Source organism: Podarcis pityusensis, assembly GCF_964106645.2.
Source record: "Podarcis pityusensis genome assembly, chromosome: 3".
Classification (NCBI taxonomy): domain Eukaryota; kingdom Metazoa; phylum Chordata; class Lepidosauria; order Squamata; family Lacertidae; genus Podarcis; species Podarcis pityusensis.
Genome location: NC_138026.1, coordinates 34,127,705 through 34,155,268, shown reverse-complemented (window position 1 = coordinate 34,155,268; position 27,564 = coordinate 34,127,705). Strand labels below are relative to the sequence as shown.

Genomic DNA, 27,564 nt, shown 5'->3' with positions numbered 1-27,564 from the left:
CAATTCCAGTGCAAGAAACAATTTCATTCCTAAATAGAATAAAAGTTGGTCTTTTCATAGATCTATTCTATTTTGCAATTAATCTCCTAATAGATATTTGTCCTAAAGGGCACCTTACATTTTTCATAATATTGAAACTTAAGATAACCCAAACCGAGAAATAATCTTAACTTCCCCTTGCACTCATCAGTAGTCTTTACTTTCTCTATTTTCTAGGGAGGGAGAAGGGTGTACCATTTTATGGACATCCAATCTCTTGCATTTTGAATTTCTCCTTAAAATGATATAGAAAACAAGGTGGAGTTGAAACAGTTGAGGGAAACTTAAGGGCAGCCTTCTGGTGGATATGAATTTCTATCTTTCAAGCATTTGGCAAAGACAGGAATCCAGAAAATTATGGATGGTATTCAACTAAGTTGTTGCATGCAGAGATTGCTCATGCAACAGGACTTTTCACACTGCTTCTCTGCACCACCTAAATCTGCCCTGGAGGGTTGCAGAAACCACCAGAACCGGTGGGGGGCACAGCTGTAAGGAGTGAGCCAAAACTCACTGCACAAGCAGCCTTCGTTCCCCCTGCCCCCAAACACCTCAATTAACACGTTAAATTCCCTCCTCATGTTTATAAGAAGAAGACTGAAGTACTCACTAGAGAGCAGAAATCAATGTTAAAAGTGCTCCCTAACAGCTTGGGTAACTTTCCCCCCACAAATTTACTTGTTATAGAATTTAAATTATTCACAAAGATTTGTAAGTTCTAGTGTTAAGATCTTATCAGGAAGATGCAAACACGGACAACCTTTTTGTCAAGATTCACTAAGGCAATTCCTAACAAGCCTGCCATTACATGGTACGAGTCCGGCCAATAGTTTGTTGCTCCAAGTAACTGAAAGCAACCATTCTAATGAAGTGGCCCAATAACCTTAGTATCTGTCTTGTACTACACTGCTAACCCACATTCCTCTAATAACAATAACAGTTATAATAGACCTGCCTGATACTCGATAAATCCTGGGGTTTTTTTGGGGGGGGTGTCCTGCTGAGGTACACAATACATAGCCAGAATGCTATAGAGCATGGGATCCTAGAGTATGACTGGCCTTTTCTAAACTATGTCAAGTAAGAAACAAGTAAGAACAGTGTACTTCACTTCTTCTTGCACCACTAAAGACAGCTCAAGCTCAGAGGGGTGAAATAACTCCAAGTACAGATTCACATTCATAGTTACTTGGACTAGAATTTTACCATACGGGTTTCCAGCCAATACTTACATATGTGACTATTTGGCTTCTAACAATCAGAGGGGGGTGGGGGTGTAGTGTTCCATTAACAATTTCTTTATGCTTCATTCAGGCATAAGAAACAAATCTCAGCTGTCAGCTCATACATAAAACTTATAAAGTATTTCAGATTATCTTCTAGGCTTTTTTAGTCTAGCCTATTACTAAACATATTACCTGATAATAAGCACTAGTGGTTTCAACCAAATTTTCTGTCAGGTAACTGTGTCCGTAATTTGAGCCTATCACAATTTCCAAGATGGCCATAAAAACTAGCATATTTGAAAACCAGGAACTGATTTTGCTTTGTTTTCTATGGCAGGGGAATCATGACATTTTCCATCACAACCAAAACATTCTAGAATGTCATGTTCCAGTTTAAGGATCCCAAAACTTATTGCAAATCTCATTATGACAATATGAAGTTATGTCTGATAAATCCATATTCAAGTTATATTGTGTAGATTCAATCTGCTGAAAGCTGAACTAGCTATGTGGAGGACTAAATATTCAGATTTAGTGTGAAAATAATTGTATTTCTTTGCTTTAAAAATCTGATAGAAATTGAATGTCTAAATGTAGCGATAAGGGAATGAAATAAAAGTAAGAAAAAGTGCTCCTCCTCATAGAAATGTGGAAAAGATAAGGAATTGGCAGAAAAATAGACCTGGCCAGAGTAGCCAATATGGTGCCCTTGGGATGTTTGTGATTACAACTTCCACCAACCCTAATCAGCAAGGCCAACTGTCAGGGATGATGAGTTATAGTCCTCCTGTCCTCCCTCCCTGCCAGGCATCACACTGCCTATCCCCAGACTAGTGAAAGCCCTTTCAGGCTTTATGATCTTGCATCTCTGGTGTGCATAAAGAAGACTGCATTTGTAATGTAGGGAGACCATATAGAAATAGAAAAGTGTTCCCTTCACCCCATGCCCGAAAAGGTTATGGGGAACTCCTGCCCGTTTTGGGTTACGGACATTATGTTTGGAATCAGAATTAATTTCATACTTTTGAAATACTAGCAGCGACTATTCCAATTAAGAAAGAAATGGTCAATATGGGAAAGTGTTCAGAACAGCAATAAGGGGGTATTGTACTTTCAATAGCAGTCACTCACTCAGATGCTAAGCACACTCAAGAGAGGAGAAAAGTGTTCTAAAACAACTAGTGAGCACATAAACATAACTGTTGATCAATCACAGCAGTGCTCCCAGTGTCCTGAACAAAAGACAGCAGCTGCCACAATCATTCATGAAGCAGCTGCAATTATGTTTAGGTAAATTAAAATGAATCTATATTTTCTGATTTTTTTTTAAAGGGCAAGCCTGCTTCTGAATATGTTGTTTCAGCAAGAGCATTACAGTAGAAAAGCAAAGAAACAAGATAACACCAAGGTGGACTCCTTATGGCTCAGTTATTCATTGACTGGGATGGGGGGCAACAAACGAGGAGCAGGCTATCAAGATGGCTCCCAAATTATCAGATCTGTACATCGCTTTTGTCAAGTGACTAAACTCAGTTAAACACCAACTGAAATAAATCTTTATGAACACAGGCTTAAACTATGTACACACATCTGACTCTTTGTTATGTAATTTCTGTTCCAATTTAACTCTCATTTTTTCAGACTTAAGAGTTAATGTCATACAACCTGTAAGCATGTTTTTTGTGTTGAATTCTGAATCAGTACATATTTGTATTTAAAAAATTCCAGTCTGGAATAATGACCATTTGTGTCAATCCCAATTTATACGACTGTTACTAACTCTTAATGAGCTCTTTCAGAACTTTATTTACAAGTTAAATGTATACTGTGATCCTACCCATAAACAGAAATTTGATTTGACAAATACATCAATTTATGGCTTGGTTTGCTATAGGAAAATTCAAGCCTATAGAACAAACATGGGAATAGTTAACAGATGATAATGATAATTTATTATTTATACCCCTGCCCATCTGGCTGGGTTTCCCCAGCCACTCTGGGCGGCTTAAGCTAGCTGGCTAGCTATATTCTGTATCAGCTTACAAAGCTCTAATTTAGTTCTACAAATACAAAATAAAGGTATTTAATTTACTCTCCAAACACAATGGGCATTTCCTTGTCTTTTCTTTTCATCACTTTGATAAAGAGAATATGAACGTGGCAGGGATAGACATGCCAGCCAAAAACGAAAGTTTACAAAAATGAAAGCCAGCATTTTCCAAGTAAACATCAGACCCCAATTTGCTGTTCTGAATTCATTTAAAAATTTTGTCCATTAGAGACTGAATTTTAGTACTGGCACTAGGAATACTGTGTATATGTAGGATAGCTAACAAGCATGTAGCAAAGTTAGTAAGAGAGAGTGGGGAACCTGCAGTCCTCCAGAGATTGCTGGACTTCAACTAGCCATGATGATTAGGGTGGATGAGAGTCCAACAGTATCTGCAGGACCACAAGACTCCACCCCCCTTGCTACCTCTGTAATAAGGAATCTCACTTGTCAAGGGGCAAGGGAGATGCCCCAAATGTCTAAAAGGAGAGAATCATTTATGAAGAGCTGAAGACGGCTTTAAAGGCCAAACAATTTCTTTTTCCGTGGCTTTTGAAGGTGTGTGTAACTGTAGCTAATACTAAAAATTCTGGCTGCAGACAGCTTCACAGTTTGATGTCCAAGCGCTACTCATGTTGTAAGGCTGAATTAGCAGGTGTGTAACTGCAACAGAAAGAAAGAAAAAATCATTTAAAAATATTAATAATGGGGTGGTATTCAAAGTGTTTCAATAAGCTTTACATTAAAACCAACATGCTGCAAAAATTTAAGAAAACAAAATGAAGTACTGGTTGTACACAGTTCACTTAAGCACCAATTTTTAAAACAGATGTTCTGATTGCAACAATGTACTGCCTTCTGCAAACAGAGTAAAGCAATAAATGTATCTGAACCATGGTTTTGTTACTGTAAATACAGAGTCTCTTAAAATATACTAATGCAACGTCCAGACTATCTTTTTCAAATAAGCAGTCACCCAAGTGGAATGTGGACATTCAAAATAATTTTGTTGGGTTCAAAAGCAAGTTTTTAAAAAATGATACACCAACTCAAAATTAGCTTTATTTAAAATACATAGCACAGATTGCTCTTGTAAACAAATCGAGCAGCATATTCAGGAACTAGAAATTTATGTTAGTAAATGCAAAAAGTCATTCTTCACTCCTTTCCATTCTTCGATGTGAAGCAAGATCATGTAGGGTGAAACAAATACTGTCAACTGTATTTTTAGTAACTACTCTGTTGAAAAACATTTTAAGATTTCTTGGTATGGCTATACAAAATACATGATTTCAATATAGCATATATAGCCATTTAGCATTTTTTAAATTATACCCTTATCTAGCATTTAGGGGGGAAACCACTCTTTGTTTTTACAGACACAAAGAAGGGAAGCTAATTCTTAAAACTTTACAGGAATAAAGTATAACAAATGTACCACTATTTAAGAAGTATATGTAGCTAACTACATAAATTGTTAATCCACTGTAAACACAGATGAACTGGAGTAGGTATTGTAGATTGGCAAACATGGAAGACCCTGATTCTACAACAAATTCCACACTGAGGGCATAACTGTAAAAAATTTCTCATGTCAAGGACAATCTGATCTTCAAATGCTAAAGAAGAACTTAAGCAGGGGCAAGGGGATGAAAAAGAGAATTACCCTCCAAAAAAGTAAAATGTTTAAGTGTTGGACAGAGATGGGGAACCTGTGGGAGGGCAGTGATTTTTGGTAATACCCCCTCCACCTGCAACCCCACCCCCATGCCCTTCAAAAATATGGTAGCCCCAAAATCCTATGAAGCAGATTTAAGGAGGGGCAAGATGGACAAGGAATCACTGAAAATTTCCTCCCACCCCAATTCCTCTGATGAATGCCTTCTGTCAGTAGAGAGGTCAGCTCTGGATTCCACCCTTGGGCTGCAAACATGATACATACATGCATTGGAGGACACATTCATATGATTATTTTGTTAGTATTGATCCAATCCACCGTTTAATGTGCACATCTGTACTGCAGCAATATATTCCTATGCAGTTTTTAATGACGTAGTATGACCTCTGTTCACATCATTCTTCTGAAAAGATACTTCAAACATTTCTCAGTAAGATACTCATAATTCTCAGTAGGATATTCGTAATTCTAAGAGAAACAAGCCCCTTTCACACATGATCACACATGATCCAAGTGAACAGGCTACACACAATTAAGAGTGGTTGGCCATGGACATTTCACCCGCTTGCCTCGCTCCACTTCCACCTCTGAGCATCGAGCAAAGGTTTGAAGGGGAAAGCCAGCTATATTTCTCAAGGTTTTTCTACATGATCAAAAGGCCCAAAGTACAAGCTGGCAATCAAATGGAAGGAGACTCTACAAGTGCAACTGCCTACCCGCATCAGGCATTTGTTCAAATGCAGAGATAAGAAGTGGAGCTGGGTGAGTGGACCAGCAGTGTGGCCTCCCTGTGGTTTCATCATGTGGATCCACTTTACAGAATGTGAAGGGTGCTACAGTTTTAAACCACTGCCGAGAGCCCCGGTACAAAAAGCAATGTTTCAAGTTAGAATTGAGCCTGAAAGGAAACCTAATGTAACTGGATTAAAAAGAAAATAGTAGTATCATTGCAAGTGCGGACCACTAGATGCACTTTTCCAAAAACATAAAAAAATATTATTTTACCATGTGAAGCAGGTTATTAATGAACTAACTTAATTATCAAGTGGCAAACAGTACACCATAAGTGAAAGTGACTCTATTCCAAATGTAAAAAAAGAACCAAACTATAGAAAGTACAGTGGTAAGCATACTTCAGAAAGTATGTTTTTATATATGTTTCCCTTTACACTTATATTTTCAGCAAGCAGAAGATCCCCAGACTACACATTTAAATTCATTTAAAATACAACGTATTACACTGTTTAACCAAACTCAGCATTAGTTTTAACAACCAAAATGAACACATATTTCTGTGTAAATGTTATTTTAATTATTCCCTGCTGCACACATGCAACACTACCCAATATCAATAAGAATAAGGCAAACTCCTGAATGCAAAATTTATGCATGCCCATTAGGGCTGCTGGGATACAGCTTTATTCACCATGCTGAAAATGCCAGCTTAACTTTCCTATACTCCATAATTTCTACTTATCAGAACCCGTATTATTTGGAGGAAGAGGTCATCAAATTATGCTTATAATGGCAGGGACTAATTTTACATTGTTCTAAAGTCAGGCATCATTTATTCTGTCAGCTGCACACTATAAAGCATAATAAAAAAGCTACTAAAATTTAGGCAATGAAGACCCAATGACTTTTTTCCCACTTGAATTCTACTGAGTGCATGGTTAGATAATCTTCCAAAACAGTATGGAAGGTAGTAAATGGAGGACTTGCCCCTTTCTCTAACAGAAAGACCCTACTGCATCCCAGATCCTAGGATGAATGGAAACAGCCCTTCAATTTACGCAGGGACAAGTCTGGGTCCAATGCATTATGTTGCCACCAGTACCAACAACCTGAACGAGACCATCAATTTAATATGCAGTAGGCAACTGATATCTTAAAAACCACATGTTGGATCCAACTAAATAATTGCATAATGTCTTCCACAAGTGCAACAGAACTTTTCCTTCCTCTCCTTCCTCCACATTCCAGAGGGCAGATTTGTGGGCACACAAGGGAAGAAAATTTGTTCCACACATGCAATTATTTTAGTTGAATACAACTCCACAATTTTAAACAATACCCACAAAGAAAGGTGGTAAACGTTTTCAACAGAAGAATGAGATACCACTGTTACCAACAGTTAGGTATCTATTAAATTACAGAAACCTTTTTTTTTAAAAAAGGAAATTCAAATTTCTATGCACAGAATTTCTCAGTTCAGACATCATGTTAAACCACAATTTAGCATAAAAAGAACAAGCTACAGTGAGGTTTAGGTTCACACTCTCTAGCCCCTCCTCCTGTGTGGCCATAAAAGAGTTCAGAAACTCTTGCTTCCATTGTTGCTTTTCTATCACTTGCCATGTTGTCCAAACCAACTGTAATGGTTCTGGGGGTTGCTCGTGCGTAAGCAGGTGCCTGTCTCCCCGGCTGGGTGCAAACACCTGGCTGGGTTGCCAAAGTGAACCTTTTCTGTCCGGACAGCCACTCACCCGTGGCTGACTCAATCGCTGGCAGAATCCGTCAGTGGGCGTTTCTTAAACTTCTTCCAGCAAAGAAGCTCTTTGACGCCTAGTCTCCTCCTACTCTCTCTGCGCGAAAGCCTTCTGCGCAAGGAGGGCGTAGGCAGCGGAGGACCTCTACTCTCCCCGCTGGTCCCAGGCAAGGAGTCATGGGACCGCCTCGCCGCTTCCCCCATCTGCCCCCCTTCTCCACTGGTGCTACGCTGATTCTCTTCCCCAGAAGACGGGCTGCTTCTCCCAATCCCTGGATGCTCTCTGGAATCCCTCTGGCTTTTGCTTTCTCCCTCCGGCACTGATGGCAGTTCCCTGACACCAACAAACTGATTAAGGTCTATTATGCTTGTTGGTCAACTTCAAAAATGGGATATGAAGATATTTGTTTAAATGAACTAGTTAACTTCATCACAGTTTAGGGTTATGACAACACACTAAACTGTGATTAACAGGAACCAGAAGTGAATAAGTTTCCAATCTCCTCAGAGCTACACCAGGTTTTTATCGCATTATACTATGATTTGCATGATGTCCAAACAAAGCCAATCAATGTTTCCAGATGCCAGCACTGATGTGATAAATCCATTTCTTAAAATCCATTCTTTTCATAAAATGTGTAACACAATAAAAAGCTAAAATACCAGGCAAAATGGGCAGTTTCAAAGTGTTAATTATTATTTTAGATGATTACCAGTAAGAAGGGGAATACAGAATTCTTTGGGCCTATGAAAATAATATCTTTAAAGGTTTTTGTTTTCCAACTTATTTTTTTTTAATAGGCTCATGCTGTTTTTATCATGTGACACAATTAGTGATGAGAAATACAACTCCCCAATTCTTTAACTTTTAAATAATGTCAGGGAAGCATAAGCCATTAAGTCATCCTGTTTAAATTTTTACAACTTCAATACAGTGGTACCTTGGTTTAAGAACAGTCCGGTTTAAGAACGATTTGGTTTACAAACTCAGCAAAACTGGAAATAGTGTCTTGGTTTGAGAACTTTACCTCAGTCTAAGAACAGAATCCGAACGGCAGAAGGGCACTGGCGGCGAGAGGCCTCATTAGGGAAGGCGCGCCTTGGTTTAAGAACGGTTTTGGTTTAAGAACGGACCTCTAGAACAGATCATGTTCATAAACTGAGGTACCACTGTACTTGTAAAGTGTGCCATTTTAAAAACACATTAAGTGAGCTTGATTTCCTAATCAAACATAAGTGAAGCAATTTTATTTCATGATTATATATTTCAGTTCAACTACTTTTCACTACTGGGGGTAAAACTTTTTTGAGATATTTAAATACCATGTAAAATTATTATTGTATACTTTTGGTTAGTTTTGTTTACTAAATATTGTTGTTAGCCGCCCTGAGCCCGGCTTCGGCTGGGGAGGGCAGGATATAAATAAAAATTTATTTTTATTATTATTAAATATAAACCAAATATATTCATCAGAACCCAATTATTGGAACATCAGAAAAAAAGCCAACTGCATTCTTCCAAAGAACACACGTCAGTGGATAGTATCAGGAAGCTAACAACATATCCCAGAGAAAATTACATACCTCCATCTAGCAAACATCACTTTTACTATTCCCCATACCAAAAAATTATGCATCGTGTTTATGCAGCATGTTAGCTATTCAACCAGTTGGAGCTATCATTTTTTTTACTGCAGCTCCCACAGAAGTTGTTCAAAGTTGACCAGCAGATTGCCTTGTCTGCTGTGAGAGGGGCAGCAGGAAATGCTCCAGAGAAACCTCTTCTGCATATCTATGTTGCAATGTTGTGACATGAAGCACATTTACTATGCCACAGACGGTACAGAACACAGCAACTATTTATTTCGGTGTAAACATGAATAGACTCAAACTATTACGCTGGGTAATCACAGCTCATCACTATTTTGTTTACCCTACTTTCTTAAGAAAGTGTAGCTCAAGAGTCTATAATGTTAGAAAGTTGACAGGGTGCTTTGTGGTTAATTTAAAAAAGATAGTCTGGGTGCTAGACTCCAGGACATGAGTAGCAGGTATCTGATTACTGAAACATCTGAACAACAAAAACATATACCTACACACACAAACACACACCTGTTGCCATGCGGTTTTCTGCAAAACCCACACTGCTTACTAGGTACCCAGAGACTTTTGCTCTCAGTGGGAGATAGGTGATCCGAGCTCTCTCGTTTTATAGTAGAGATATTATCTGGAATGAACAACGGAGGCTCATCTACTGAAAGGCTTCTACTGCTTCTCCTCTGTCGAGGCTGAAGGTTCCTCTCTAACTTTCTGAGTTTCAGTTTCTCTTTTTCATCCTCTTTCAAATTATCCAGAGGCACACCTGCCGAATCTCTTTTCCCTCCTTCTTCTTTAACACAATTATTGGCTTTAAGAATGGGGTGTTTCAGTAACTGCTTCTGGTTGTGGTGGGCTAATTGCCCCTGTTTAGGATGTGCTGGTCCCGACACTGTGTGTGATATTTCTTTTGAACCCGAATGATGGCTGGAAGACTTGTCACTTGCTCTCTCTGCGGACATCTTCCGTACCTGTGGTGGGATTTGGCCCCGTGGAATGTTTTTCCCTAACAACTGCAGCGGCTTCTTTAAGGCCATTCCAGATTCGCAGCCCTGGGCCTTCACATCTTTATCTGCATGTTTTTTCTTAACTTTCACTGGCTTATGAAAATGCTGGAGATCCCCATGCTCCTCGACTTGCTGCTTCAGACTTACTGAAGACTGGCTGCGAACAGCTGACACAGTATGTGTTTTGCCATGCAGTTCTTGGTTTACGGAAGCTGTTTTCTGCTGGGCAGCTGCAGTTTTATTTTGTTTAGACTTGGGGTGCTTGGGCTTCAAATTTTTTACACATTTTGATGAAATGCCAGTATGCCCATCTTCCTGCAAGCCTGGTGACTCATGAACTCCCATTTTTACACTGTCAGCCTCTTGATGTATAGCTTGGACTGGAATGTACTGAGCAATACCATCTTCTAAAGTATTTGTTTCTGATTTGGCAGAAGTGGTATTGACACCTTTTGAATCAATCTGGTCAAGTTCCATGCTACCTAAAGGAAGATCTTTCAACCCAGCCTTTCTAGAGTCATCTGAGGGCTCTTTTCTGTCATCTGGCAAGCTGATCTGATGAGCTGGCAAGCTTGAGGCACAGGCAGGCTTTCCATCCACAAAACTGGGCTGAACTGAAGGGGTTTCCTGAATTTCACTTGCATTCTCATAAGCTGTTGTAACAAAAGGAGTATCGGCCTTCCCTGTTTCCTTGCTTTCCTCATCCATTTTAGTTTCATTCAGCTCCTCAGTTTTAATGTTTGCCTTTTCATCTGAAGGCATTTCAGAAGTGAATTTATTAACCATGGTCTCATTCCCTTCATTTTTAACTAGACTGTTATTTTGTATTTTATTAGTTTCTGTAAAGGCAGGTGCTTCCAAGCCTACTCCACCACTACCATAGGGCAGCACAACTTTTGTCACGCTTTCAGTTTCTTTAGTTGGGGAACTGGTCCCTGGTAAGTGAGAAAAATTCCCTACTTCATTAGCTGCTTCCTCTAGTTTTGCCTGATTAGGACTTTTATGTCCACTATCTGCTTTCACTTCATCTGAAGTTGCACAACACGCAACCAATTCTGCATTGCTAGAAAGTGGTGGTGGTGGTGGTGGTGATACTTCCAGTGCCTCTTGTTCTTGGCAGGATTCATTACGACTGTGCTCAGTATCTCTTGAATGCTCTTTGGCACTACTATTTTCCCATTTAGTCTGCCCTTTATCCTGCTGTTTCAGTCCTCCCTTTTGAGCAGATCCAGACTTCACAGCTGATTTTTTGGGGTTAACAGATGGTGACGCATTTGAACGTTTGGCTAGTGTGCTCTGCCGCAGACTTCGTACTGGTTCTATTAAAAAAGGCAAATGAAGTGTTTAGTATTTTTATCTATCTGCCAAATAACAGACAAAAGGAACAATTCTGTACCTGCTTACCTGGAATGAGCACAACTGAACTCAATGGGACTTACTACAAAGTAGACATGCAGAAGATTGCATCGTAAACTAAAAATAAGCTTATTCGTATAACTTAACATTGTGATCATAAGTTTATCTTAACACGTTAACAATTTCTCATTATCTCTGGGAAGACTGTTGATGGCAAATAATGTACTTCCACTTAAAATATAAATCTGATGCATTTATAAGTGATAAAACACAAGAAGAAAGAATATATATAACTACATTTAGGTATCTGAATGTGTTCACTCAGCAGTGAACCAAGACTCCAACACACTGATCAGCCCACACTAAATCAAATGCAGAGATTTGCTGTCTAAAAATGTGAACTTCCTCAGAAGACCTACCTTGTGTCATTAGACGTGGAGATTTTCTTGGCGATTTGACTGACGTTCCATCCATTTGGTCCCTCAAATTCCTGTTAGGTGAAAGATCATCTTCATCAATGGTACGGCAGGCAGTTTCCTTAACTCCTTCATCCATAATATCATCAAGTCCAACAACTAAAAATAGAAATAAAAATCCTAAACCTTAAAAGTATCTATTAGGGCTGCAGTCTCATGAAAGTAGCTGGGAGACTTAGACTAACTAAAGGGAAATGATGCATGGGGAGGGGGCGCAGAGAGAAATAAGACTGAAGGGATAATTAGGAAGCATGATATACAAACTATCCCACTGGGCAGGTAAAATAAGTAGTCATCCAGAGCAGTATATTTCTCATACATGGTCCTTGAGAAAGAGTCATAGCCAATTTTAAAGGACTCACATTTTATTGATTTGCCACAGGAAGTTCTCAGTCCTTAAATGATCAGCTGTCCCCTCACTGTCCCTTCCCACCTAAGAGAAAGAGAATTTAACAATGGAAAGAGCTGATCCAAAAGTGACAATCTCCTTTACCTTTTTAATTTTAGAGAGTTGCTTTTAGATTTTTAAAATCCAGAACATGTTAGTCTGCATCATGAGAACTATTAATAGATGACTCACCTGCTAAGCTCCCAGTCAGAGACTGAGAACCATAGCCTAGGGCTGCAGCCCTCTGCACACTTAACTGGAATATGCCCCACTGAACTCAGTGGGATTTATTTCCATGTAAAAATGCACAGAATCAACGTTAAATGCCATATTCCTACCCCCTTACTAAGGCCAGTTCACACATGAAGAGTGCAAGTCAGGCCTGCACAACTTCTGTTTGGCCAAGCTAAACAGCTCTCCAGTTATGAGAGCTGCAAGATACTCATCAATCAATTCATTTCTAGGATTGAACCCTCAAGCTCATCCATGGAGTGACTAGACCCACTCTGTTCCCTGTAGTGAATGCACTGGCGAAGCAGACCCCTCCCCCAGGAGTCAACTTTAACAAGTGGGCTGGATTGCCCATGAGGCAGGTGGTGGGAGATAAAGGTCTGTGTTAGACAGATGCTCCGAGAGTCCATCAAAAAGTTCCTTTACTATCCTGGGATGCAATTCATCCAACCCTGATGACATAAACTCATTCAAAAGTAGCTGGTGCTTTTGTCCTTATGTTTCTTTTTCCTCCTGGCTTGTTATTTCTAGATAGCCTAACAACATAATCTACAAAATAAAAGTCCTGTAAAAAAAAGTAGAAGGAAAAAACATACCCCCAAACAACAAACTAAAGGAGACATCAGAATATCACACTTTCAAATATGATTACAACTGCCAATTATTCACAATGCCCTAAGAAACTTTTAATTCTAATCCTTCTCCAACTTTTCTTCCCCTACATGCGACAAAGCTGTAGGAGGTAGTGTGAACATTTCCATTAGCACCCATACAAAAATCTGTTTCACTTTGGCATCTTCCTACCTACACTAGGATTCACAATTTTATTTAAGAAAGTCATAACAGCTTTTGCAGGCAAAGCTAATCACTCAGTATCTCCTTAATTTGTTTATCTGAATTATTTATATACTGCATTTAATGGGTGATATCCAACCCAGTCATCCCATTTCCCCCCTTCCCTCCCCAAATCTGCTTTGAAGTGGTAGGGAAAACCCCAGAACACATCTGGGGGCAAGCGGGGGGTGGTGGCAGGGGGAAGTCCTTTTGTGCTAGTAGAAATCATTGTGCTTACAGGGCAGTTCCTTAGCACTACACTGGATGCAAGCCTTGTACACAAGACAGTGTATACAAATACATTAAAACTCATTCAACTTCAGGCCAAAATAAATATATTAAGTTATAGTGAAATATGCCAAAAATCTATACTTCTCTACAAAACTGCCACTTTAAGAATAGTTTCAGCATGTGTATCTATCCAGTTATCTTGACACCTGCAGTCATACTCCATCAATGTCATATCTACCCTAGGAATCAGCAACTGAGAAGCCCTATGTTAAAACTGGCCGCTTAAGAGATGCCCCTGCTCATACTTCTATTCACTTTGACCTGCATTTTTAAAAGAACTACCCACAAGGATAAAAGGAAAGGAAGGAGAACAGCATATTAAAGCGGCGGCAGGGGGCATGGAAGGATCTTCCACATACAACCCTTTCTGTCTCCCTTCACTTTCATCTTTACCAATCTGAAGACTCAGAAAGAAGAGGTAGACTTTGTAACAAGGCAGCAGAGAAAAATACTTCTGCAAGCCTCCACTATCCAACAAGGAAGGGTGAATGGAGTTCTCCCCACCCTGCCCTACTGTTTCATATACTGTGAAGTAAGCGGGTGAATAGACTTGTCCCCAGGCATCCTACATTCCTCACTATAATCTCCATTTTCATTCACAGGAACATCAGCTGCTATCTAATGTTCTGCACATTTTTGTAAAAAAATCAAAAAGATACAGGACAAAAAAAATCAAAAGCAACTGTTCTGAGACACCAGAACAAATGCCTCCTAACTGCAAAATCCCGCACACGACAGCAACTTTTAAAGAAAAGAGGATTTTCATAATTTCAAGGCCTTTTCAGATGCAACAAGACAGAAAAACATAATGGGTAAGAAGCACTTGCCGTCATTATCTTCTAGAATAAATGAACAACAAAATGATTAGGACAATAAAGTAAATTAGTTGGATTAGGAATCACCACATCCATAATGTGGAAATATTTAAAATACAGTACAGTAGTACCTCGCAAGACGAATGCCTCGCAAGACGAAAAACTCGCAAGACGAAAGAGTTTTTCGTTTTTTGAGTTGCTTCGCAAGACGAAAAACGAAAACGTCTTGCACGTTTGCTTCCTTTTTCTTAAAACCGTTAATACCCAGGGCATTCCTATGGGAAATCGTGCTTCGCAAGACGAAAAATTCGCAAGACGAAAAAACTTGCAGAACGAATTAATTTCGTCTTGCGAGGCACCACTGTATCTTCCTAATTAAGGAAGTAGACAGTGAACATGATATTTCATCAGCTCTGCTGAGAGACCAGCTCCACTGAGCTGCTCCTCTCCCTCAGTTATTTCCATTCCAGGGGGTCTTATAGGAACTACTATGTAACTTTAAAAATTGGTCCTAAGCTTACTTGTTTTCTCCCCCATACCGCAATCCATTTTATATCATGTCTTTTAAGTGTAAACCTACTGGCAATGACTATTGTATTTTTATTTGATGTCATGTAAGCCACTATAGGAGGGGACGTGGGTGGTGCTGTGGTGTAAACCACTGAGCTTTGGGCTTGCCGGTTGGAAGGTCGCGGTTTGAATCCCCATGGCGGAGTGAGCTCCCGTTGTTCGGTCCCAGCTCCGGCCAACCTAGCAGTTTGAAAGCACGTCAAAGTACAAGTAGATAAATAGGTACCACTGCGGCAGGAAGGTAAATGGCATTTCCATGCACTGCTCTGGTTTTGCCATCATGCTGGCCACATGACCCGGAAAAACTATCTGTGGACAAACGCCGTGAACCCCATAGTCATTTGTGACTGGACTTAACTGTCAGGGGTCCTTTACCTTTACCTTTAAGCCACTACAGGAGCTTTTTGAGCTGAATAAAAATGCTTTAAATAAACATACATGCACACAAACGCCAGAAAAAAAGTAATATACCAAACTCCAAAGGAAAGGAATGCAACATGCACTGGAAATGAAGCAACAAGGGATGAATTTCAACTACCAGAAATCTGACAACATAAAAGAAAATGTAGTGATAACAAAGAGTCAAGTTTCTACAAGTACTAAATGATTATGCTTTGGAAGAACTAAACGTGGAACCAGTAGGGAGGCATTTCTAGTCAGTAATCCATATCCTTTAATAGCCTAATCCTCATGGGACATTTAGACAGGTGGGTGGGACTGCCCACCTACCAATTTCCAAACATCAGATGACACATTTTGCTTTGCCTCTGAAATTTTAACACCTGGGTAAAGAAAGGCACATATCCATTTGGCTCTGCCAGTATTATGCATTAGCAAGTAATATTTGAAAAGACTGGAGAATACCATTAAATACAATTTTACATTTTGCTATTAGCAAAGCTATTGTACAAAGCAAGTGGATAAGGCATGTGTCCTAGAAATAACTGCTATAACACAATCCCTAAAGTTCTAAAGTTCTTTGTTTTGTTTTTGCTGGCCTGGTGGTAGTATAATGTGTATTTTGTATGTATACAATTTCAAGTTGGGGCTACATTTGAAGGTGACCCGGAAACTACAGCTAATCCAGAATGCGGCAGCTAGATTGGTGACTGGGAGTGGCCGTTGAGACCACATGACACCGGTCTTGAAAGACCTACATTGGCTCGTGGTACATTTCCGAGCACAATTCAAAGTGTTGGTGCTGACCTTTAAAGCCCTAAAGGGCCTCAGCCCAGTACACCTGAAGGAGCGTCTCCACCCCCATCGTTGTAACTGGACACTCAGTTCCAGTGCCGAGGGCCTTCTGGCAGTTCCCTCACTGTGAGAAGTCAAGTTACAGGGAACCAGGCAGAGGGCCTTCTCGGTAGTTGCGCCCGTCCTGTGGAACACCCTCCCACCAGATGTCAAAGAGAACAACTACCAGACTTTTAGAAGACATCTGAAGGCAGCCCTGTTTAGGGAAGCTTTTAATGTTTGATGTATTACGGCATTTTAATATTTTGTTGGAAGCCGCCCAGAGTGGCTGGGGAAGCCCAGCCAGATGGGCAGGGTATAAATAATAAATTATTATTATATGTTAAATCCCTAGCATCTATTTAAAGGAGTTAAGGATTCTTCTAGATGTTTGCTCTTAAGACATGGGACTGTATGCTGCTCCAAGGTGTTCAAAATTAGCCAGATGCTTTTTGCTACTGGCGCATGTCCAATTGCAATTACACTGAGCTTTCTGGGCGCCATGTTGGCAACTACAGTTTAAAAAGCTCTATCCTACTCCATAATTCATACCATTTTCATTTCCACTGTGCATGTTTCTCCTTCTTGCATACTGGGCAAGTGAACTGTTATAAGAGCAAGTTATAGAGATCATAGAATCATAGAATTGTAGCATTAGAAGGGGTCCCAAGGGCCATTTCATCCAACCCCTAGCGAACAGACATTCCGTTGTGGCAACCGCAACCTAAGATTCAAGGTGCCATTTGGCGACCACCTTATATACCAGAATTTCTAGCACTGGGTTCCGCCTCCTTGTACTGTTTCAGAAGCAACTTGCACCTATATAAAAATGTAACAGGGGGCCCTGGATCCCATGCCACCTGGATATTGCCCTGCCTGTAAGTTTGGATATGCCATGTCAGAAAGCTTCTCCTCCATGCACCTGCGTCCAGAGGTTGCTCTACGCAGAGAAATGTCAAGTAGCCAAACCAGTCCCAAGAGAAGTATAAAGGTAAATGCCTCTAACAATGCTCACCATTTGTCATTAGCTTGATTAGGTAGACTGATGGAAGAGAGGGATCCATTCGGGTCTTCCTTGCATTTTAAGCAAGAGAGCCAAGGGAAACAGAAAACCTGCCAGACAGCTTCACCACACTACGAAACAATGGTCAGTATCTAAAGAAACCCAAGAACTTTCACCCAGTGGATTTTAATAAATTCAATAAAGTTTATTTAAAAATTATTTCTGACTTCAATAAACTTTCACGCTTCGGAAAGTCTCCTGAGTTTGCCATGCAGCAAACAAGTCAAAGCCCCAGTGGGCGCACAGAATTAGTTGCATGAAACTATGGATCCTAGCCAAAAAGCATAGAAGCATATGCTAACTAGCATATGCTAACTAGTATTACACTAGCTAGGGGATGAGGGGAAGGGAGAAAGACATGGAACAAGATGTCAGATTGTAAACACCCTTTAGGAGTATATCAAAGCAAATACAAAAAAAAAAAAGTTCCATTTGCTATTATATCATTAGGAGGATAGCTCAGAGAACAAAGGTCTTAGAATATTAAAAGCTATATTTTTAGAAATGCAATGGTAGGTCTGTAAGAACTGTCAACCACCAGCGCAAACTACTAGAGGCAAATATTAGGGTAAGGAGAAAAAAGGCATCAATGTTTATATATAGAGCAGGGTTACCATATTTCAAAAAGTAAAAATCCAGACAAAAAAGTTGTTGAGCTTCTTATTTTGAGCCAAAGTTGAGCTTTTTTTGCAAAACTGCAAAGAAATAAGACATTTTCGAGCTATTTCTAAGGAAAATCAGCAACAATGACCCAGCCAACATGGGCTGCCATACGTCCAGATCTTCCAAGACATTTAGTCGATTTCTGCTCAGACGCTGCTTGCAGCTGCAGTTTTCTCGATATGACCGGGAAAATTCAAACGTGTGGCAATCCTAATATATAGGATGCCTTTATATTATGCTTCTGTACAAGCTAATTTAAAAAATGGGGCTGCGGAATTGAAAGGCAGCACACACTGCTCTGAACGATCAGCCAGGTTATCAAGGGCCAGTGGGAAGGTGTTCCTCTAGCATCCCAGGAAGAACATCATGTTAAGGAGGAGACCAGCCTCATCCCATCCATTGAGAATAGAAGGGGCAGCTCAAGGGTAAATGCTTTCCCCACACCTGCCAAAAGAATTGTCAGCTCCAGCTACCAATTGCCCCAAGACTGCAGAAGGAAGGGAAAACAGAAACTCAGACCTCATCCACTGGCCAAAGGAAAAAGAACCGCCATCTGCTATTCAACCAAGAACACCAGCAAGATAAGATCAGGCAGGCCCAAACTGGAAACAGATGCTTATAGCTAAGCAGAAAATAGATTTATGAAATCTACATGTACAAATGCCTCAGTGTCTTTCAGATCAAATACCCTGCACTATACCCTAGGATACTCAACTATCTATTAGATTTTGCCCACTGAAAATTCAGAAAAATGTAAGCGGACAATGGAAACTATCAATGCCACCTGCTAAGTTATAACGTAATGCATGTCAGGTTCTTAAAAGAATTTTGTTAAATCCAATAGTGTCCCTCACACTAATCAAAGACTGTTTGATCCAGCAGGTGCTTTTATCAGTGGAATGGGAAAGGAAATTATTTTTGCTGATTCCCCCTCCACTATGCACACCCCCAAAACTCTGTTCCAAAGGACTGAAAGACCTTTTACAATAGCATGGGACATGGAGTGGGGTGGCTGCAGGGGGAGCAGGATTACCTCCCTCATCCCTACTGACTGAAAATCTATGCTGGGGTTTTTTTAAAAAAAAACCACCACACATTTCAGCATGTAGGACACATTGCTACATCAAATCTAAACTGTGAAGTGCCCCAGCTGCTTTGGAAACTTCTATAAACTGTATCTCCCTAACCCCAGCATTCCAGGGAGCTAGATATCATGCATTCAACAAGGTACAGTATGTTCAAAGGGAGATCTAAAGGAGCATAAATGGTGCAGTCACACTGGGCACGGAGCTTATGGGGCAACTATGAGGCACCACAACTATGACATCCAATAGAAGGTGAGAGACGGGGAGGGGGGATTGGGGTGCAGATTTTGGTGTCACACAGGGTGCCACTGAAATTTGGAACACCAAGGTTTGCCACTGTTATGTTGGTTACCGCCAACCTATTTCTGGCTAGGACTGTGACTTTTCTGACTAGACATCCTACGCTTGCTCAGCATGCACAACTTAATGGGGAAGAGATGGAAGTATAAGCCAAATTGCTAGTACTGTAAAATGTTTGATCAATTCCCTTTCTACAAAATCTGCCAAAGTTAGTGATCAAAAGAGAAAAGTCAACACAGCTACTACTATTTTCCAACAATATTTGCAAGAAATTGTCAGTGTCTACCAAAATAATAATAATGGGGGGTTGCTTTTTCTGCATCTCTGCATAACTGTTCTGTCCCCAACCAAATCCCGAGTATAAAAATACCATTATTAGGAGCCCACCGTGGCCATAGCAGGAATCCTGGACTGGAAAAGTACTCAGTAATTTTCTACTAAGGCCATTCAGTGTAAGGTTCATTGATTAAAAGATGATAAAAGCATAGTTAAAGACTGGTTTCTTAAACTGTTTCTTCAAAACAACAGCATTTGCTACACTGTGACCCATGAAAACAAATAAACAGTAGTGTGGCACCATAAAGATTAACACATGTATTATGGTATAAAGTTTTGTGGACTACAGTCAATTTCATCAGAAGCCAAGTTAGTCTTAAAATGGTACAAAACTGTTGCTGCAACAGACTAACAGAGAGATCCTATACAATCTTACTCAGAAATAAGTCCTACTGAGTTGAATGGGCCCCATTCATTCCCAAGTAAGCAACTACAGAATTGTTGCCTAAGGTGGTTAGCCCTCTGGAAAGCATTACATCTGACCAATGTTTCTTTTAAGAGTTTTAAACACATTGCCTTCGGATGGAAGTTCAATTTTCATCAGTAGCCACTTTTAATGCTCAATGATATGCAAAACATTTTTTCCTCTCCCAGGCTTTTTAAATTCCTTGCTTTTAGTTATTAAAGCTATCTTGTATACTCCTTGCTAATTTTTAAGTGTTGCTTACTGATTTTACATTGCTGTGTGGGTTTACACTTTTTATTAACCCTGCACTGTGTTGTTTTTTAATTGTTTGCATTAGTATATTAAATTAACCAGTATAGAAATGGTTAAATAATAAATAAATAAATGCCATGAAATTCCTCCTATTCTTTTCCACACTAATATTCAAGGAGGAGTTGGGTGAACAGGAGCTGGGCGCAACAATAACATGGGAAAAGCAGGATGTTAGGATCGTGTGGTGGCTAAACACTTGCTTAGAAGGGAGACCGAATGATTGCATGGGTTTGAAAAAGATGTGTAATTATTTGCAAAAAGACATATAGATTCCAGCATGAGTTTGACCGAACTGCAGGAGGCAGTGGAAGACAGGAGTGCCTGGTGTGCTCTGGTCCATGGGGTCACGAAGAGTCAGACACGACTAAACGACTAAACAACAACAACAACAACTTTGAAAGTCATCTAATCTCCCTTGCTGTATTATACTGTATTGATTAATTAGTGTTTTTATGGAGCAGTCAAGTAATTTCATTGTCCCCGAAGGGGGGCAATGACAATAAAGATATTATTATTATTATTGTTATTATTATTATTATTATTATTATTATTATTATTAAAAATATAGATTCCAATATGTCAGTAGCCTATATAAGCTACAATCTCTGATCTGCCCCGTTGAAGGAAGTTAAGATACAGCAGAGGTGTTCCTTTGCGGGAAGGGCTGCAACTCATTGGCAGAACATCTGCTTCCCATATATAAAGTCCCAAATTCAATTCCAGGCATCTCCAGGTAGGACTAAGAAAGACTCCCGCTACTGCCAGTCAGTGTAGACCAGGATGTCCAACAGGTTGCAGTCAATCGCTGTCTCATTTTCCTTTGCCCTGCCTCACTCCCTCTCCCCTCCCTGCATTTTCTCCTGATCTCTGGAATGGAAGAGGGAGTTTTTGGTGTGAGGCAAATTGCTTCCACAGTGATCATTTGTTGAGTGACTAATCCCCTCCCTCCTTCTATTTTCCCAGCCCCCCCAAACTGGAACCCCAATAAAACGGTGCAATTCCCCTCTCTAAAAAAACGCTCAACAACTTTGACCTGAACCCTTTAAAAAGGGTGGTAGATCACTGCCATATTGTATAGACAATACTGAGCTAGATGGACCAATAATCTCACTCAGTATAAGACAGCCTGATAACGGTGCAGTGGAAAATAGCATTTCCACTGTACCTCCTACCTCCAATCCTGACCACTGGAAGCAGAAGGGCCCAGTGGCTCTGTGCTCCATTCAACCCCATTGTTCGTGGCTGGCAGTCAACTTGCTCCATAAGGTACTATCATTTATGATGACATTACACAGGGAACCACCATGGAATGATCAAATTTTAACATTAAAAATACGTAACATAGTAGGCACCCCAAACAAGAGAACCATTTTATAGTAAATACCCTATAAGTCATCTAAAGGAAACATTCTGCATTGAAACATCATCTACCTGATGAATGCATATCCAATCTGCTCTGTAAACCCTTTAATGACGATTTGCTGCCACTGTGAGGAGCCTTCATAAGAGAGATGTTTCCAAATAAAGAACTGTGAGGGGAGAGAGAGCTTGTGCTGGCCATCAGGCAATGGCTTTTTCCACCTGCCTTGCCCCACCCTGCAGCCCTAGGAGTATTTCCCAGACAATGACTTTGAGAAGAGCAGAAACAGCTGGGAAAAGAAAAGAAGAGTTCAGGGCTTCTTTTTTTTAGTAGTTTTGTAAGTTGTGTGTCCTTGTTTCTCAATTTGATCCTTTTACATGGTGCTGTATGCTTTGTGGTATTTTATGCACGGTAATTTGCCATCAATTTTATTGATTATAGTTTAGTAATTATTTATTGCAATTGTTAAGTGCAAACTATTTAACTATTATTTGCTGATATTTAATTTTATTATTTACTATTATATTCTAATGGATTATTGAACACCACTTTACTCAATGCAAGTTGTTTATTTTAAAGTTATGCTTTTATCATGACTTTTTTGTATTGGATCAGATTGTTAGGTGTGTGATCTTTGCTGTCTATTTTGTTGAATTCTTCAGCTTGCAAACTGCCTTGTGTATAGGAATATAGAAAGGCGGTATACAAATTAAAAGTTAAATGAAATGAAAGTACCTCAGTCAAATCAAGAGGTACGCTTTCTGAAACGAGTGCAACCTAAAACTGCAATGCTATGCAAACCAAATCCCTATTTTAGTAAGATAAACACTATCTGAAAATAATCCTAAGTATTCCTCTCCACAACTTATTTTAAAGCTCCTCAATAAATATAATGGTTACCTCAAGTGAAGTGAAGGAAAGCTAGTGGCTTAACCTTAGGCTCCAAGCCATGAAGCAGAGCGGGGGGAAAGGATTCATGTTTTCAGAGCAAAATGGAACAACACCAGCTTCTGCTCTATTCAAAAGTGTATACTTGAAAAATATTAAGATTTACCTGTTGAACAAGGCATCTGGAAATTGGGATCAGTGCTATCCAAAACAGGCAAACAGAACTGAGCACTTGCAGATCCTAGCATAGGGTCCTTATCACTGAGCATGTTCTTCAGCGAATCCTCTAAGACATTTTGACTTGTACTAAAATCCTCACAGACTTCATTCTCCACGTTGGATCCTAGAAATAGGGCATCATCTAAGTGTTCAGTAGGAATTAAATGATTAAATGTATCAACTATATCCATGAAGACTCCTGTGTGTCTTTAATCCCTATAGAAAGACAAGAAAAATACCATAAGAAAAATAAGCTATGAATTATAAAATTACCTAAAAATTAATAATAAATTTGAGCTGGCTTTTTACTATTTTGAATACCTCTTCAAAAATAGTTTCTTTCTCTTTTTATTAAAAAATTGTATTTGCTTTATTTAAAATAATTTTCAACAACAAAAAACTTAGCAATTTAATTTTAGGTTTGGTAAACTTTATATATGGGTCAAATGCACACATGGTAACCCGAGCCACGGAGGGGGCCATATTTACAGAACAAAAGCACTGTAGTTTCTCCCCACTTGCTAACTTTGCAAACTTTTTTTGAGAAGCCTGAAGTAAAATAATTGTAAAGGGTCTCAGAACATACCCTTGTCCACTGCTTTTCCCCTGAAACCCCCTCCTGCACCTCTTTTTCTCTCAGTAAAGTTTCCCAGGTATGGGGTCTCCCACATAAAATGAGAAAAAACAGTGGAGAAAAGAATTGTGATGTGAGCAAAAGCAGCAAGGGAAGAATTAAGTACCTCACACCCACCTGCTTCTATTCCCCTAGAAACTGAAACCCCACCCCTATCTAGCTGCAAGGATCAGTCAAGCTTTGCAGACCCATATTTGCCACCAGAAGTGTACATCAGCCCTAGGTTTACATTAAAAAGTAAAGCATTCAAATCTGGATGATTCTTATTTGATCATCTTGTCAAATAGGCCGCTAATCTTTTTAAATCCCCACTGAAGTTGACTAAGTTGTATATTAACTCTGAAAAACTGTAATCTGAAGGGAGAATCAGTATCTCAGATATGTCAAAATCTGCCATCATAATGTGACAGCCATCTTTCAATCCAAAACAAGTTGAGATATGTATTCCTATATTAATTCAATTTAATACATGAAAAATAATATTAAGCCTTATTATAAAAGTTAGAATAATTTTTATAAAGCTCTTATCCAAGATAAAACAGTATCAGCACTAACATATCTCTCCAGACATAAGTTGTTGCATTAAAACCAGCCTCAATTCAAAAGACCCTTTTAATATGAAGAGCATATAAAACTCTACCATTTACTCTACCAAGGCAACTGCAACAAGTCTAAGGAGAGCTGAATTTTAGCAGAGTTTTATGTCTGCATACAGAAAACAGTAAATCCTATGGAAATGTACAGGGGATGGATGAACTTCCCCTTATAAGCTTCAATTTCAACAGTCAAACCTTCAATTGTTGGGCAAGTTTTTAGAATCTCTGCAAACTAGTTTAGCTGAAAGACTCAAAAGCATCATGGCCACCACACTTTTGGCAAAGCTTCTAAAGCATTGCCTACTGAAAGAAAGCCATTTTCTAATTAGGTAAATGTGATTACTTCAGGTAATTGTTGCTTTTCAATTTGATTATGCAGAAGTCATAACACTAACTGCATTGTCATAGAACTGCTTGACTGAAGCCACCAACTGTCAGGATTCAATTCAAGTTTAATGAGAGTTTGTTGTGCTTGAGGTATGCCACAAAAACCTTTGGCAGTAATTATGATATACCACAAGGTACACTGTTGTTTCCTATTATAAGGACGCTAGGAAGCTGTTTCTGTTCCTGTTCACAAGACATTTACAACTTTAAAGGGCTACATCCACAAGGCATCACCTGTAAAGGACTCTTATCTGAAACAATGCATCACTGTAAAAATCTTGAAGTCTCTGAATGCTCTAATGAGCATTTGTCTAAGCAGCAGCTTTGTATCTATCTTATATCAGCTCTTGTCTCTGTAGAAACTGGGTCATTTTTCAAATAGAAGCATTCTGTGTAGTTAGCTGATGTCTGCAAATGGGAGTCTTTGGCAAAAGACACCCCATTTCCCTTATGCTCTCTCTGCCACCAGTATCCATCACTCAACACTCATGGCTAACTCCTAGGAGGAATGGTAACTTCTAGTTGGTAAAATATCAAAGCAATCTTCCAAACTCAAAGAGTGACCAGTCCCTACATTTTTTTATACTGTGCACTACATTTTGTGCATTGCAACTGCTATCAATATAAGGAATATTACAGAGAATGAAAAACAAAAATATTATTCTCCACTCAATTTAACACTAGTTAGGTGTCCCAGATCATCTGCAGTCCAGGAGATTCTTAAAGATATGCAAAAGCCTTACGAGGTCCATAATCTTCAAGGTACCATTTGCAAGTTATAGACCCACTATTGGAGGAGACCCAAGCAGCCCAAGCTCATATGAAGAAGCTATCTCTCAACAATCCTCAGGAAAATCACAACAATTCTAGATAATTTCTGCTGTTTTTAAGTGCCTTAAGAACACAAGAATAGTACTGCTGAATCAGACCAAAGGCCTATCTCCAGTGTTCGAAATTAACAAGGTACCAGGCACATTTTGTGACTGGCATGGGTCCAATTGCAACCACAATCCACTACCCATATCTCTAGATGCCAGGACAGAGCCAGAACACAGCAGAAATGGAACTGCAGTGATGAATATACTTATGCCTCAGTTAATTCTCAATTGCTTAAAAAAAAAGATGTTGCCTTCTCTTTGATTAGAGTGTCTAAGGATTAAAAATACATTTCAAAATGTCAAGGATGAATTGTGAACATTAAATAAGAACCCAACCACGAGTGTGATTCAAAATATTTAAGCCAATATCTGATTTCAAAATCCACCTTTACAGATTCCAAAGTGGAATTTGAATGCCATATTGATTTCAATCTCACTAAAGGTGTCTTGTGCCTTCCAAACCCCAGACAATTTCACTCAAAGGGTGCTTAAGCAAAACCACAAGTAGTAGGTCACATTTTCATAACTTCAGTCAGTACCCATGATTTGTGGAGGACTGCACTATGAGTAAGATTTGCCTATGCAGATAATACAGAATATTATCAATGTTGTATCACAATGTATTTCAAGTCAACAAGTTTAATTTCCAAAATTAAGGAAACAACACTTCCAAGCTAAAGTTTCTTCACTTGTTCAGCTGTACTTTAAAACAATACTAGATTGCTCTGCCACTTCCCTTTTAAAAAAGCACACACATAAACACACTGCAACCATAGTTGAAATTTCAGTAACCTCAACCAAAGTAAGTCAGGCTCTTTCATATGGGGCAGTTTCCTTTGATCCTTAGCACACTTACTTGAAGTAAGTACCAGAGAAATAAATTGAATTTCTATGTAAAGAATTCATGCTTTGTCCATTGCTCATGCACAACTGAATTGTCTACACTTCCAAAAATTGAGGGTAATCTACCTAATCAGAACAACCTTTAAGGAGCTATGTCCCAACTATGGTATATCCTCCTATGTTGCTTAGGGGTGCAAAAAACAACATGTTTATAAGCCTTCCAGCAGGCTGTAATGTAGGGCCACCAAGTTTGGCATGCCTTCCTGAAAGGCTAAAAGAAGCCATGGTGATCATATGAAACACTTCATCAGTCATCAACATAATCAAGCAGGAAATCAAAAGCTGGAATACAAGGATCTATGGCTAGAACAATTCAGTCAGGTGTGCAGTTTCATTTTGTCCTCTTCCAAGCTAGCCCAGACAAATGTGTCATACAACCAGGATACGTCTTCCAAACACAGAATGAACTGTTTTCATCTCAAAATGCCTAAAAGCATGCCAACTAGTATGCAGTTTTATAGACTGGGGTAGTGCACATTTTCATTTATTTCAATCAATTTCTATCTCATTCATTATCTAGATCTCAACACACATATTGGTGATTTGAAAGTATGACACCGTGAACCCATCAGAATAAAATAACCATGTTTTTAGAAGTACTGTAAAAAGAACATCTGCTTAAACCATATCCAGTCTGATAGTGTATCCAAGAAACACAGAGACTTGAACCACAATGTAACTCTAAGGAAAATGAATTCCAAGACTGCAAAGCAGCTACTAAAGACCTCTCTTCAAACCTTTAGGGCATCGATTTGGCATACAGATGATACAGTCCAAAAGAGCACTCTTCGTCTACTCTAAAATGTGTATGTTGGGGCAGGAGGGGAGAAATCTTTGAAGTTCTACAGTGAGAAGGGTGCTCCACATGAAAACATGCAAGGTCACAGCACTTAACAGTACAGGGGAAAACAGGAACAAGTTGTTATGGCTGGGGTAGAGAGATGCAACGGAAGTGAAACAGGTAACACAGTAGTGGTACCAAGAACAGTAAGAATTCCTTACTTTATTTACAAACCAAAGTAGTTTAAAAGGAAACACCAGTTAAAGTCAACCTGAAAATTATCTGTAAATTAATACAATTAATATTTCAGATCAATTTAACTGTCATGACCTGCATCCCTTTCTGTTGCTTATTTTGTACATAATTTCAGTGGCATGGCTATATTGTGACAACACTTTCCAATACTTTTTTTTTTCCTGAATCAAAGTACTTTCTCCATCTTAGTCCATTATACACACTACAGAATAAGCAACCA

The 27,564-nt window shown here is 39.3% G+C and overlaps 1 protein-coding gene across 7 annotated transcripts in view; it reads right to left on the bottom strand.

Moving 5' to 3' along the window:
* PHF3 (PHD finger protein 3) overlaps positions 1 to 27,564 on the bottom strand; it is a 44,045-nt gene that overhangs the window by 14,240 nt on the left and 2,241 nt on the right. For 2 of the 7 annotated variants that reach the window (XM_080997880.1, XM_080997881.1), the window contains exons 1-3: positions 22,858 to 23,126; positions 11,860 to 12,015; positions 9,594 to 11,403 (exon numbers count right to left, since the gene is read on the bottom strand). In XM_080997880.1, the coding sequence (XP_080854006.1) occupies positions 9,594 to 11,403; positions 11,860 to 12,015; positions 22,858 to 23,101 (2,210 nt within the window). In that variant the 5' untranslated portion in view covers positions 23,102 to 23,126. Of the gene's footprint in view, positions 1 to 9,593; positions 11,404 to 11,859; positions 12,016 to 12,278; positions 12,350 to 22,857; positions 23,127 to 27,564 lie in introns of those variants that run through there. The other 5 variants (XM_080997883.1, XM_080997885.1, XM_080997882.1 and 2 more) reach the window with 5 other exon arrangements.